The sequence below is a fragment of the Apium graveolens genome, chromosome 4 (assembly GCF_009905375.1).
Source record: "Apium graveolens cultivar Ventura chromosome 4, ASM990537v1, whole genome shotgun sequence".
Classification (NCBI taxonomy): domain Eukaryota; kingdom Viridiplantae; phylum Streptophyta; class Magnoliopsida; order Apiales; family Apiaceae; genus Apium; species Apium graveolens.
Genome location: NC_133650.1, coordinates 311,535,842 through 311,552,390, shown reverse-complemented (window position 1 = coordinate 311,552,390; position 16,549 = coordinate 311,535,842). Strand labels below are relative to the sequence as shown.

At 30.4% G+C, this 16,549-nt stretch overlaps 1 protein-coding gene across 1 annotated transcript; it reads left to right on the top strand.

Annotated features, from left to right (window-relative positions):
* The first annotated feature begins 7,325 nt into the window (after positions 1 to 7,325).
* Positions 7,326 to 9,576, top strand: LOC141720148 (F-box protein PP2-B15-like). The gene is made up of 2 exons (XM_074522504.1): positions 7,326 to 7,390; positions 9,132 to 9,576. The coding sequence occupies exons 1-2, from the start codon at positions 7,326 to 7,328 to the stop codon at positions 9,574 to 9,576; spliced, it is 510 nt and encodes a 169-aa protein (XP_074378605.1).
* Positions 9,577 to 16,549: the final 6,973 nt, after the last annotated feature.

The following is a 16,549-nucleotide window of genomic DNA, read 5'->3' as shown; positions in this document are numbered from 1 at the left end:
ACTAATAGATAGGTAAACTATCCAAAGTAGACTTAACCAAAGATAACCTCCCAGTTTGGTTCAAACTATCTCTCTTCCAGTTGGCTAATTTACTCCTAAACTTCTCCACCAATGGTTTCCAAAAAACTTTCTTTCTTGAGCTAACACCAATTTAACTCCCTAAATAAACCAAAGGCCAATATCCTAATTTGCAACCCAACCTTTCTGCCATAAAATTAAGTTCTGAATTTGAAATATGATAAGAGTATATGCTACTTTTTTGGAAGTTAATCTTCAAACCTGACAACAACTGAAAACATTGTAATACTTTTTTTATTCCCAGAATGGATTTCTCATTTCCTTGTAAAAAAACTATTGTATCATCAGCATACTGCAGATGAGTAATTTTCTTACCTTCCTTTCCCAATTGTAAGCCCTCAATGATTCCTTGCTCACTTGCTGCATTTAACATACTGCTTAGTACCTCTCCCGTTAAATTGAAAAGCATGAGAGAAAGAGGGTCCCCTTGTCTAATACCATTAGACATGCTGAATTCTTTAGTAGGTGTACCATTAACCAGCACAGATATCCTTATTGACTTAAAAAATCCTCCATCCACTTAATTCATCTGGTCTCCAGGCCCAAACACTTTAGAATTCTGAACAAAAAACTCTAATTCACTGAGTCAAAAGCCTTCTCAAAATCCAATTTTAAGATCAAACCTTTATTCTTTGACTTCTTCATACTGTGGTAGACCTCATTTACTATGAAGATGCTTTCAGCAGCCTGCCTACCCTTTACAAAACCAAACTGATTTACCCCTACTAACTTATCATAAACTGTACTTAGCCTATTTGCCAACACCTTAGTTAAAATTTTAGCAACAATATTTATTAAGCTTATAGGTCTAAACTCACTTGGCTTATTTGGTACCCTGACCTTAAGAACCAGAGCTATGAATGAAGAATTAAAGCATATAGGAAGACATCCAGTATTAGCAAACGAATTAAACCATTCCAACACTTTATCCTTTAGAAAAGGCCAAAACTCCTTAATATACTTCATGTTGAATCCATCTGGCCCAGGAGCTTTATCACTACTGAATGATTTCAATGCAATTATTATCTCCTCCATACAGAAATTCCTCTCCAAAAACAACACTTCTTCCTTATTTAACCTCTTATCTATAAGTGACCCCACCTCCAAAATTCCATCTTTTTTGAATTGAATATAGCTTTAAAGTACTTGTAAAAAAGCATTCTGACCTCCTGAGCTTCAGTTACAACCTTTCCATCCACAACAATTCTGTCAATTTTATTTCTGCATCTCCTTTTCTGAATCACTTTATTAAAAAATTTGGTATTTTTGTCCCCCTGCAGATTCCAATTAATCCTTGCTTTCTGCCTTAGCATTGAATCCCTTTTCCTATAACTATCAGCTAATCTTACTTGGCACCTAACAACTTCCTCTCCTCCAACATGACTACCATCTAAGCATTCCAATATATTTTCTACCTCTTTAATCTTAATCTCTAGCTTATCCTTAGCTCCTTTGCACCATTGTTTCATTCCCAACTTAAATTTCTTTAACATGACTTGAATATTCACTTGCATTCTAGCTTCTTTACCTAGCTTCTTTACCTAGCTTCCAAAAATTTTCCATTTTCACCCTAACCTCTTCATCATACAACCACCAATTAAACACCCTAAAAGGCACTGGATCATTCAGAATTTTACAAGCATACATCAACAAAGGTCTATGATCCGATATCATCCTATTAATTTCCATAACTTCCCAGTTATCTCGAGCACACCAACTATCATTCACCAGAACTTTGTCTAACTTACTAAACCTTCCAAAAGGACCAAACCAAGTAAAACTTTTATTTATCAACCCAATCTCACACAAATTATTATTCTTAATAAAATCTTTAAAACCCTGCACATCTAATCTTCTATATGTGCAATTGACACTCTCTTTTTCATCCATAATACTATTAAAGTCCCCAAGCACACACACCAACTCATTTCCTGTGATAAGTAAGATTTTTGATATCTCATCCCAAAATTGCCACTTATCTTTTAAGTTTAAAGGACCATACACATTGACTATATGAAAAACTTCATCTGTTAAGATGCATTTGAGCTGAACCCACTGCCAAGTTTTTCCTGAAGCCGAGCCTAAATTTTTATAACACAAATTATCCAATGCTAAAATCAGTCCCCCTGACAAACCTTCTAAATTCTGTATAAGCCATCCTACCTAACCACTGTCCCAAATGGATTTCTCCCAAAATTTATTCCATTCCATACATTTTGTTTCCTGCAAACACAGTATATTAACTCTTATAGATTTGATCATATCTTTAACCATTCTTCTCTTCACACCATTACACAACCCTCTACAATTCCAAGATATTATTCTTATATCTTTTACTGATATAATGGTTTACTTTTACTACAGTACAACTTCTTTACTACTTCAATCTTATAATTCTCCTTTTTGCAGCTGCTCTGCTATCCCAATAATAACTTTCTCTCTATCCCCTAACACCTTTAGCACAATTTGTTCAGTACAATCTATTATTTCTCTAGCAGCTTCTTTCCTTTTTACCTCTTTGTTTCCTGACAAAGTCACAAAACTACCTCCAAACCCTAAACAAGGGCCTAACCTATTATTTCTCCCAAGATACTTCCTACATCCTAAATTAACACGTCCTTTCAAGTCAAAAGGATTGTTAAACTTTTTACCTTTCTTTTTGAGTCTACCCACTCCTTTGACTTCGAGCTTAATAATTTTTTCACTATGTTCTTTGTCTCTCCAGATTCAGCTCACTTAAAAAATCCTTACTAGTTGATTTAGAGTTTGTTCTAACCATTTCTTCTGCAGCTTGACTATTTAACAAAACCAACCTCCCCTCATGCACTTTTCCATCCACCTCCAACACCTCCACCTTTTTACGCAATTCAAGTTCCTGAAGAACACCTACATTTCCTTTCGAGTAGCCTTGACTCCCCTTACTGCTACAACTTTGGATTCCACAGCCTGACTAGTACTCACTTCCCTATCTACTTTTAAGTCCTTATCTTTTGACTCCATTCTACCATGCTCCTTCATAACTTTTGATATAATCTCTCCTTCAGATAAACTCATTGAACCCATTTTATTCTTCAGCTCCTTCCCATTTTCAATTTCAACAAATTTAATTGGATAAAGCTTTCCCTTCACTAATATATTCATGGACTCTGCAATCTTTTCCCTTCTTGTAGTAGATATACAAATGACTGGATTAAAAAACTCACTCTCATTATCTTTCTGATAGGACCAACTAATCCAATCCCCCAACCATCTCGTATAGCCCTTCGAATTTTCTTCTAACCACACATTCATTGGGATCCCATAGCTTTGTAACCATACTGTCCTGGGAACAACCAGATCGTCATCTTTAAATTTTCTCAGACTCCTAAACCATTTCTCAAAAAGCTTATCTGCATATTCTTCCCACCCCTTGTCACGCATACTAGCTAATAAGAACTTTCGAGAAGTTAATCCCACTACATTGACCTGTTCTATCCCTTCTACTCGTAACTTATTTTGCAACGAGCTCGCTGATTCCTCAGTTCTTGAGAAAGCCACTTTGGTATCATATAAACCCTCCTCAACTTCTTTATCTACTACTGCTTCAATATATTCAAACATTTCAACCCCCAACTCCTTCTCCTGATTTCCATTTTCATGCTTATTTCCAACCTCAGCATTTATTTTGACAACATCCTTCTTAATATTATTATAGTCATCCCTATTCCTAATCTGATTTGACCCAACCATATTATCTTTGTACACCGTAAAATCTCCTTTTCCTTGATCTCTACTAACCTTTTTTCATTAAGACTCATATGAATATAAGATCCTAAACCCCCCTTTCCCTTAACATTAAAAATAATTGTACAGGCTTTAAGCTCCGAAGTTGTCTTGACAAAACCATATATTTTCCCTCTTTTGTCCCTTTTCCAGGCAGAATTATATCCAAAATAACCCCTGAACCCCTCAAGCAATTCCAAATTTCCCTAGCTATGCACTCTCCCGGAATATTATACAGAAAAATCGTGAAACTTGACTCCATTCTTGCTTTCCCTACCTTTTTCTTCGTTTGCACCATTTGCCACTCCCCCTCATCCACAACTCTTTTGACATCCACCATCTTGTCTTTCTCATTCTTTAATGCTTGCGCATAAGTCTTGACATTTCCCCTTTCACCTTGACTTTTTCCTACACTTCTACTCTTCTCCTTCCATTCCAACCCTCCCCTACCTCTCAAGCTTCTCCAATGGATCTGATTTAAAGCTTCCGTTTAAAGCTCTCAGCACTAAACCCCTTCTTAGCTACCTTCAACTCACCTTCCTTAGTCCCCTCATTTTGAAATTTTTTCCCGTTGGCAGCAACCCCATAGCTGTTAACCTTTGAGAGAGAAGACATTTTTTTGTTCAAGTTGTTAATCTTGATCGTCCAGAGTAATCTGTTATTGAGATTAAAAAATTGGGAAATGTAAGATCAATCGAATCCGGCATAATAATATTTTTTTCTCTATTAATCTAACTTTAAAGAAAAATAATTTGCCATGTTATTATACTTGTAAGAATATAGTGTGTACTAAATTTTAATTGGTAGAATTGTTTTATGATTTGATGTTTAACATTAGGTTAAAAAAATGGTGCAAAAAGAGATATTATAAATAATAATCTATAGACAAAGACAAGTAAATATAAAATATTATAATTAGAGAAAATAAACTCACAAATTTGTAAAAATTACACTTAACAAGTTTTTTCAATCTTATTACAATAAACATAAAATTACTAGATCAAATGTACATATTTGTAAATATTTTTTAGATAAACATACATATTTGTATATTTATTAAATCTTATAACTAAGATCTAAAAAAGTAAACTTGAGATTGTTGCATATAAATATTAATAGAGTTCAAATTAAAGCATAGTAATATTTAAAATTAATTATGTGGTTAGGTTTGGACTAAACATATAGTCATTGTTTTTTAATTCAAGAACATTTGCACACTGCACGGATTTTAAATATTTTATTTTTCTTTAATATTTTACATCTATTAAATTATAATTTTCAAAGTAATTTTTTAAAAAAGTAAAATTTCTAGAGCAAAAGAAAAATATTATCTTACAAAGTAAGGGGCCGTGTCGTTTTTACAATAATGTTTATAACATAAATAGTCACCTATTTATTTTAATATTAACCATGACACAACTATTATTTTATTATTTAATAATTTTTTAACCTAATTTTTTTTTCTCCAAGCATTTTTTTATAATTTTTTTTAAAAAAACTCTCCAAGCAATTTATGTATAATAGTTTAACATTTTTTAGAATCATAAGTTTCAAAAATTTTAAAAAATGTAACATCGACTTTGTTATTTCAACTAACATAAAAGTTTTCTTAATTGAAATTTAAGTACGAGATACAATTACGAAATGATATATTTTCGGTATAAAATTTTTACAAATAAATTTTGCATTTTATAATAATATTTCTTTTTTAATAAATCATTCAATTTTTAAATTTCTTAGAATTTTTTAAATTTACAAAAAATCATTATTTTTCATATTTTTGTATATTGCAAAATCATTATTTGAAAAATCAATATTTTTTAATACTTTTGTATATTGCAAGGAATTTACGTGTGCGAAGCACGGGGAAGATTACTAGTTTAAATAATTTGTGAACATTTTATTTTCAAATGAGCTGTGTAGACCGGTCATGAAAATTTTGGACCTTAAAAAATATGGGTCATGATGGACCTTGAGGTATAGGCCCGTTTAGCTTAAATCTAGAAACATCTAAACCTTTCTGGTAGGTAGGGTTAAAAATAAGGGAGCAAAGATAATAAAAAACAAATTATTTCATTACAATCAACTTTAAGACAAATTTGGGGAAGGAAATCATACATCACAAAAGAACTAAGATGGAGCACCTTACGGAGAATTGCCTATCGTTAATATTATCATTCACATCACCCAAGGATACATGTAACAGAATTGAGGGCTACCAGTGATTTGGATGAGTTATGGAACAAATTTTTACCACCCGATATTAATCAAATTCTCAGGAGATCAATCTCCACCTTGACTTACACCACGAAAAAACAACTTTATTTTTCTCTCTATGACTCTGTTATCCTGCTGGACGATGGCAATGTGGTAATTCTCTCAATTATTTCTTGATATTATTATTTGTTTACTAACTTTATTTCTTTGTATTATTTTTAATATTTAATATTTAACATTTTGATATTTTTTTATGTTTTTATATCCTTGTCTATTAATTGTATTTCAATTAAGATAGTTTTTTAAATATTAGATCCAGTATTTTTTCTGTTAATATAAGTTTTAATTAAAATAGTTATATGTGTTTATTTTATATGTATGTAAAATAATAATAATTATTAAATATAATTTCAATAATTATTTCATTAATGTAAAGTTTTGTAATAAGGTTTTTAAAAATAAAATTGGTATACTAAAGATTTAACGATGAGATTTAAAGATGTATTAATGTTAGAAAAGATTATAAATAAAAATTAAATATGTGTTTAATTAACATTAAGATACTTGTACATATTTTAATTAAAATATGATTATAAAATAATTGTTCCCCGTGAAAATTAGTTTTAAAATATAAAATATTATTTTCTTTAATATTTATTTGGGATTTCATTATTGGTATTTAATTAAGTGCTTATCAAATGTCAAAGTTGGAAAACAATATATAGAAACAACTCAATGAAATATAAGATTATTCTTTTTAAGACTGGGATGATCAAAGTTTACCATGTGCATTACTCCATATATTTAAATATACTCATATATTTAAATTTATTCCCTGCCGTTTTTGCATTTTACATATTATAGATGTACCCTTATCTTCAAAGACTGATCAATGTAAGGGCATAAAGATTTAAATATTTCTTTATTTGTAATTAATGTTCTAAATTGACATATTCTCTTCAATTTCTCCATTAAAAAAAATTAGTGTTTAGATGAATTATTTGTAGGTATATGATTATTTATAACTATATGATTTGGAGTAAAGATTGGATAGTTGACAACCAAAAATTTACAATAATTTATCCAAAAATTATGAATAAGTATTAGAAGTTAGAACTATTCATGATGATTTTTGGATTACTTATATATTTGTATCATGATAAAAGAGAATGTTCCATAATCTTTTAGTTAAATTGTCTAATTACTTGATCTCATTATTGTTCTAACAGAGTTTTTGGTTGGATAAAGGAGGCGGAAAAAAATGTTTAATGGTAGCTGCTAGGCAGCTTGCCATTGTTCCTTGGTGGTGGCTGTTATATGATAGTAACTCAAGGTATGTGAATAATTATTGTTGCATTATTTACATATATGCAAATGTACATTTTGGTAAATACTAATGTGGTTCTTACTACAAATACTTGTGCATCACTCTATATAATGATAGTAACTTTGTTATAAGTATTTTCTTTCTAGTATAACAAACTAATAAGTGTGGGAATTATGGTCACTCTAGTTGGGAACTGTTAGCTTGTGTGTTGAGTTGTACAATGTAGTATTATATTTTGTGCATACCTCAATTGAAAAGAAGCATTTAGGGATGAGGTGACAAGACAAATTAATGGGTTGTTTAGAGTCCTAACCTACAATACCAAATTTTTTTAAAAATTATGTATATATTATAAATTTTGCTTAATATTTTGATAAAAGATGTTATTTAAAGTATAAAATGGAATGCTTTTTTTTTAAAATAAAGTAGCAAAACAATATTATGAAGGGTATTTTTCAAAATATTCACATTTTTATCTATTAATAATATCATTTTAATAACAAAATTTTGAGCTAAGACTAAACCTTTTTTGTTAAAATTTGCAATCTCTTTAGGTATTGGCTTTTTTGGGCAAAAAAATAACAGAAAATAGTAAAACAGTAGTGCTAATAAAGATAATTAAATACAACATTATGCATATTTATTTCCCATATGAATGCAAATATGAAGTCTATATTACATGTAGCCTGATCTATTACCTTAAATAATTTGAATAACTTCACCTCACCGGTCACACCCAACCAGCTAATTACAATTTAAAGATAAATCTAAATAATTTTGACTATTCTTGGTCTCCATTCGTGAATGCAAGTCAATTTTATGAAATGCAGGTCACATGACATTATCTTGTAAAAGATGTAAATCACTTTAGGTAATTACGGTTAGAAATGATAGTATTGATAGAGAAAGTGTTATTTCACAAAATAAATATTTAATAATATTTTTGATATGCACATATTTTGATATTTAATATTTTATAATATTATTGATATACACATATTTTATGAAAAAATAATATTTTAAATGTGATTTAATAGTAGAATTAGAACTACAAGGTCGTATTTTTTCAAAAGCATACTTCCTCGTCCTTTTTGGTAAAACCACTTTTCTAATGAGCAGATTTTAAAATTTTAATAAAATAGGATTTGAGCTAATTTTGCGCAAGAAACTGTAGTTTTGTGTGCAACAACTCCAAACTAGGTGTGTAATCCAGTTGAGCCGAGTCCTAGACCGTGGCTCGGCTCGAACTCAATAAAAATAGTTCGGGTTCGAGCTTTGAACTCGACCAAACTTTTAATTTCAAGTAAAAAGTTCGGTAGGCTTGAGTTCGGTTTGAAAACTCGAATTTATTTCACTAAATATTAACAAAAATTCGAAATAGGATGGTTTGGCTCAAGTTTGATTGAATAATAAATAAATAATATATAAAAAATATAAAAATATTTTTATAATAAAAATAACTGAAAATAATAGAGACTCAATAAGGCTCGAACCTTACGAGCCGAGTAATCGGAAGTTCGAACTCGACTCGGTTACAAATTTGAAAACCTCGAGCTCGAACTCGAGCTCGGCTTGATTAATTCCCAGCCGAATTGGAATTTTTTACGAGCCGAGTTCGAGTAACTCACGAACAGTTTGACTAGTTTACACGTATTCTGAACGCATTGTAAGTGATGAATATGATTAAAGTCGTCCTCTCATCGCATGTATCATGCATTAATGCCTCAATGTATTATCATGTGAACAGATTTTCAGAGGAGGTTGATGTACTTGACAAGGGGCGGTGTGTTGATATTCGTGGAAAAATGAAAATTGGAATGTTATCTCCTCACACCACTTATGAAACATATCTTGTCTTTAAAATATATGAGGATGCCTGCGGACTTGATTCGGCAAAGACATCCATTAGATTTGTTAATGAAAGAGAGGAGGTGCCTGATGATGAAGATAGCATAGTTTATCCTGATCCAAGAACATCTGCACACAACATTGAGCAACGAAATGGAGAGTTTAGTCGGTGGAGGAAGGACGAATGGATGGAGATTAAGATAGCAGAGTTTGAGACTGGTGCAAGAGATGATGATGATGAGGTGGAGACGCGATTTATGTCAACTGATACAAATGTACTCAAGGCTGGCCTTATCGTACAAGGTTTCGAGTTTAGGCCTAAACAACCCATGGCAGTTGTTTAATGAATTTATCTGTTGGCATGCTTTATTTTGTCTTAAAAAACTTTCCTCATGTAATATGAATTATCTGTTATTTGAAGGATGTTGATGAATTATGTTTTATGTAAAATTTAAGGGTTTTAAGACAATTTTTTTTGTATCATGGTGTGTCCAATTTTAAGGCCCATATCATAACCGAATACAGTTTCATTTATTTAGGCCATCTCCAATTATAAATTTATTTTATAATACCTTTATATGCAATCTTTCACCTTTTTAACCTGAATCACTATTTTATTTCCAATCATGACTTTAAATATAATTTTAAATTTAATTCAAACATCATTATAATTACATACAGCGTACACAATCCCTCCATACACATCATGAGGTATGTGTTATTTTAATATTTAATATTGCATAATAACCCGTGCAAGACACGGGTCATTTTCTAGAATTATAATGTTCTTAATTGTTTTTTATATGTAAATGTTGTACAATGTCTAACGTATATCAAATACAAGTTGATTGTTTATCAATATGTATTATTTTCATAAAAGGCAATAACAAATTACACAATGTTTCAAATGTAAACCATTAAGCAAAATATATATATATATATATATTATTGTTTGTGTTGTATAATTTACATTAATGAATGAATATAAATAGGGTAGTCATTGTACGTTTAAAACGAAACGATTATACTTAATCTGTAGAATGCCGTCAGTATGTTTACAAATAAAAAGTTAAAAAATAATATTTATGTTGAATATAGAGTTAACCAAAAATTTTGAATTTTATTTAAATAAACTATATGTACTGGTCTATATTATTACTGAGTTCACTACTAATTTACAATTAACTTACTCAATTTAAAATGATAAAAAATGCATAATTGAAATCAGGATGACTTGCAATCATAATATACAATAATGTAAAATTTACACTATTGTTAATATAAAAGTTGATTTTAATAAAAAAATGTTCATTTTTGAAATTCAACGTATGTATGCATGGAAAATATTAGTTTTTTATTTACACTACGGTTACCAAAGTAACATTAAGTTATATGTGTGTGTTAGCATGTATATTGTAGTATGTTACATTTCTTAATAAATTACGATGATTTCAATTATTTATATGCTAAATATCTGATTTATGTATATTTTTAATCACTATTAATATCTAGTGAGACAAATGATTACTTAAATAACATGCATTTATAATTATTCAAAATAAAAATTATGTAATAAATAAATTGCAATAATTTATATATGGTATTCATATTATCACTAATAAACAATCTATATCTAGTTTTTACGCAACTGAGTATCAATCATGGTTGTAACATAAAAATAAATTATATATTATAAAGACTTATTATTGATATTCATGATTTTTTTCTAGGATTCGAAGGAAAAATTATTATTATATCGTTATTTAAACCATTTTTAAGTTCCTTTCATTACTACTCTAACATTTTTTTCATATAATAATTTAAAAATATTGTATTCTATTATCCTAAAATTAAGTATTTTTCAATTTGATAAAATTTTATAAATATCAGTTGAACTGGTTAATTCATTCAAATTAGTGAATAATATATATTTTTTCTTTAAATAATATAAAATATATTGAATCAAATGTCACAATATAGTATAGATAAAACTTTTATTTAAATAATTTAAAATATCAAAATAATTCAAAATATTTGTACAATATTATCTTAATCAATGAATATAATTTATCTAGAAGAATTCTTTTTAAAAAGCTAGTTTTTTTAAAGTGAAAAATAAAAAATAAATCGATTTAATATATCATCGTAGTTTTAAAAAATCTTATGATATCTCATATCAAATTTCGAATATTTTTAAAATCGGGACAAGTACAAAAATAATAATGCGCTACCAGTGAAGTTAATAATTTTAATATAAATAATCAATTGACTTGATCTTATAAACACCTAAAACACATTAATTTATATTAATGTAAAATATATAAAAAAATCACATTATTGGTAAGATATTCTCGCCGAACTTGTAATTTAAATTTACTAAATGTAGAATTGACGATGTTTTTTGACCGAGTCATGTAGTCAAATTTCGAGTATTTTTTGAAGAATGAGCCAAGTTCTAATTTTAAATTGGAATAAAATAAAATATTTTGACTCACTATAATTCGAACTCATCTAAATATGTAATACTATTATAGATTATTTATATATAAGCGATTCTATTTTCAATATTTTATCTAAAAATTATATATGTACATTTTAATTACTTTTTATAATAATAAAATAAGTTAAAAATATGTGAGATACATTTTCAAAGTAAAAAAAAGATTAATGAATAAGATATTAATTCATTTGTGTAATGTGTCTAATTTTGTATCCGAAATTTAATTCTTTAAAATTAACTGTACAAATATTAAAGTAACTATCTATTTTTTTTTGCGGGATTCAAGTAACTATCTTTAAAGTTAAATAAAATATTCATTTAGCACACTTACATATTATGTGTATGATGAAAACCATATGTGACATTATGGTGTAGTGGTATGAGGTTATATAGGTGAATTAAATATCTCGAGTTTGATTCCCACAAAACACATCTTTTATATAAAAATTAAAAATAGGGGTACTTTAGTCTTTTCAATCAGACTTTTTAATCTCACTAATTATCCTTGTTCTCCTATTATATATAGAAGAGATTTACATATGTTTATTAGATTTCTGAAATAAGTTTCCTGAAGCTAAACATACGTTAAAAAAACAGACTCGATAAAGTATTTGTATAATTCAATAGTCGAATTCAAATATTCTTACGAGGTGACCTTAGTGCACTACAAGAAAAATGTCAATGGACAATGGTTATGTACTGATATGAAAAATGCAAAAAATCGATGTTTTCGTGGGTGTAGTAAAAAATCTTATTTTTCACATCGGTTGTTCGTGGCACTAGAAATATGGACAGTGAAAACTGATTTGGCCCCATGGGCATCTTATTCAGAACTAATACTAGTTTCAAATCTTCCCCAACAACGTTTTCAGAATCTTAACCATTTTCTGCCATCCAACCACATTCATGTCACTCTCATCTCTCATCTAGGAGCACAAGAGTCTCAACCAAAGGATAGGCAGAGAACAGACTTTCACTGGTTAAAAATAAATCAGTCAATTGATTGGCACCAAAATCGTATGAAAGTATCAAATTTCTGGGGTGCTGAAACTGTGTAAATTTGCTTATACGAAGGAGAGCTTCACCGTTATTTCTGAAACCTAACAGACAAAAGTAATTACTAGAACTCTCATTCACATCCGTATATAACAATTCAAGAATCTCATCATCTACTTTCACTATACAAACATAATGATGACCATTCACGCTGAAGACAGGGGTGGCCCTGGCTATAGGCGACCAAGACTTGCGCCTAGGACCCCGCCACTCAAGAGCCCCAAAAATATTTAACTTCTTCAAGTAAATATATATGAATTTTCATGATATATGTATATTAGGGCCCCGTAAACTGATACCATATACCTGAAGACTGGAAAATTAGTACCTTTAACGCCACTTGAAACATGCTTGTACTCAAATTTATCGAAACAATCTTCCAATGTCTCGACTTTTCTTCTGCCAGCCAGAGCAATGTTCTTTTAGTGTACACTACATTGTGCTCCAATATCGGGCATAAATGGACACCTGGACAAGAATCACTTATAGTTTTCTAAGAATTACTCCTCAGGGTATACAAATCAATAGAAGATGCCACTTCAGTCTAACTAATTTTTGCGACTTCGTAGTCGTTTTTCTCCTCATCAAACCAAAATCCAATAGCTTCTTTGGCTTCTCTAGAATAACACTTTTCTCCATACTTAGGAAGAACTTTCAGTTTTCTAACAAAAGGGTTCCAGAGATAGATAAGTCCGCAATCTTTGCGATTTTGGTAAAGCTTGGTATAGCAAACCACTCCATTGCAGCAACTATGCACCTTAACATCATTAAGTCCACAAAGAAACCCTGATTTCGCACAATTCCTATATGGTTCACTATAATAATATAATGAATATTCGTTGCAATAAGGTGAACTGTGGCATAACAAGTATTTGGTGTTATTTGGACTAGAGAGATGAGCGTTGATGAATCGAGATGATTTAATTAAAAAAATACCATAATTTACAAACTGAGGTGTAGGATAGATTTCATGCATGGTATTTGCACAAGAATCTGCTCAAAGGCTTCTTCCGGTAGGTAATGGCCTAAATGTTTTGAAGCCATCAGCAACTGAAAGTTTATGAAAAAATAGCTAAAAGCCTAAAACCCTAACCTTTGTGTCCTGATATATAGTCTATATATAACAGGGTTTTGGTATTCTTGTTACCATAAAAAATTAGGAATTTTGGAATTCTAACCTTATTTAACAATCAATCAAAGGAAAAAAAGCAATATATATGAAAAAATTAAATAAGGGGAAAATTAAAATTACAACAGAAAAAATTATGAGGGGGTCGCATGACACCTCTTGCCCGCATATCGCAATGATACGGATATGATTTGATTTCATGCTCAGTTTTTTATATATCTCCTCACTTTGGCAAAAAAATTATTTTTTTTGGTTCTTCTACTAAAAATATCTCAGTCTTTACGAAAATTTTAGGATTAAATTTATGAGTGAGCTCACTTTAAATGTTAATATGGAAAACTTAACAAAAAAATCCCTTAATTGGCAGTAGAAATATGGACCATGGAAGTCTCTTCACTTCATAGTTACAAATTCCAGAAAACCTCCATGTTATTCTATGCAGGGCACCATTCTTTTATCCATGTCTGTGTATAATAACTCGAGACTCTCTTGATGTCCTTTCGTGATACACACCCAACCCAGATCATTCATTTTCAAGATAAATGTCTAGACTTGCCTTTGTACACTGCTCTATAAGCATTAGACAAGGCAGACTCACTATCACATCTGATAGATATGGGTGATATCGGTTTAGGCCACAATGGAATTTCATAAATCAAATTTCTTAGCCATTCAGCTTCTTTACCAGCAGCTGATAATGCTACAAACTCATATTCCATTGTTGAGTTAGTAATACAACTCTGTTTTTTTCTAATGCCCAAGAAATATCACATCCCCAAGAAGAAATACCCAACCACTCGTAGAAGAATGATCCTCTTTATCACAAATCCAACTTGCATTCGAATGACCTTCAAGAACCGAAGGAAATCCAGTATAAGTCAAACCATAATCCATGGTTCCTTTTAAGTACTTGAACACTCGGTTAAAAGCTTGTAAATAATGTGAACTTGGTTTGCTAGTAAACCTACTAAGCTTACCAACAACATAGACTATATCTGGCCTAGTGCTTATCATGGCATACATGAGGCTACCAATCGCTGTTGAGAATTCAAGTTGAGATACTACAACTCCTTTACTAGATACTAGCTTAAGAATAGGATCAATAGGAGAGCTAACTGGAGAACAATTATTAAAGTTAAATCTTTTCAGAATCTTTTCAATATAATGAGATTGAGAAATTGAAATACTATTTTTCGTACGCTTGATCTTTATACCAAGAATCACCTCAGCCTCTCCCAAGTCTTTCATGTCAAAATTAGATGACAATAATTTCTTGGTTTTATCCACTTGATTTTGGTCAGTACCAAAAATCAACATATCATCTACGTATAAGCAAATTATAACTTCTTTACCAGAAGCATCAAACTTGCTATTTACACATTTGTTTGCTTGGTTAAGAAGAAAACCATTAGACAAAACCATACTATCAAATTTTTTATGCCAGTCTTTTGGTGCTTGTTTAAGACCATACAAAGATTTCTTCAATTTACACACATTGTGCTCACTACCAGGCATAAGAAACCCTTTCGGTTGTTTTATATAAATCTCCTCATCTAATTCACCATTCAAGAATGCAGTTTTTACATCCATTTGATGAATTACAAGATTGTCTATAGATGTAAGTGCTATCAACAACCTGATAGTAGAAATCCTAGCAACAGGAGCATAAGTTTCATATTAATCAATCCCTTCTTTTTGCCTAAAGCCTTGTATAACCAATCTAGATTTAAATTTGTCTATGGTACCGTCCACTTTCATTTTTCTTTTGAAGATCCATCTGTTTCCTAATACTTTACAGCCAAGAGGTAGATCACTCAATTCCCATGTGTTATTATTCATGATAGAATCCATCTCATCCTGAATAACTTCTTTCCAGAATGCAACATCCCTTGATGTCATTGCTTCATTAAATGTTTTTGGATCCTCCTCAATAATAAAAAAATATTGGTATTTAGACTCAATCTCAACCTCATCTCTTGAACCTTCAACCAAATAAAGTTGAAAATCAGGTCCAAATGATTTGTTTTTTCTAGCTCTAAAACTTCTCGTTGGTTCAGAAGGTCCATGAACATCTTCAGTTTGAACCGGGTTCCTACTGAAAGAATTCTGAATCATGTCTCTTGGTCTAGGTATAGATGTAAATCTATTTCATCAAAGTCAGCATCTCTTGACTCGATAATCGTATTCATAGATACATAATCATTAGATTCTAATACATAGAACCTATAAGCAATGGAATGCTCAGCATACCCCACAAAAATACAATCTAAACCTCTTTCACCCAAGTTTCTCCATTTCGGTTCAGTAAGCCTTACAACTGCTCTACATCCCCAAACTCTCAGAAAACTCAATTTTGGTGGCTCTTTATACCAAAGTTCATAAGGGGTAAATTTATTCCTCTTATTAGGAATCTTATTCAACAAATAAAAAGCTGTTAACATAGCCTCACCCCAAAAACCTTCATTCAAACCCGAATAGGATAACATGGAATTAACCATCTCTTTCAAAGTCCTATGCTTCCTTTCTGCCACACCATTTTATTGTGGTGTATAAGGTGCAGTGGTTTGATGTATTATACTAGTAGATTGAAAGTATACTGGATCATAATACTCACCTCCTCTATCAGTACGCA

Excerpts from the sequence above, each read along its gene's own strand:
- LOC141720148 (XM_074522504.1), top strand. The coding sequence starts at position 7,326 with ATGGTAGCTGCTAGGCAGCTTGCCATTGTTCCTTGGTGGTGGCTGTTA. Across the intron at positions 7,391-9,131 it reads TTATATGATAGTAACTCAAG|ATTTTCAGAGGAGGTTGATG; the intron begins GTATGTGAATAA and ends TCATGTGAACAG.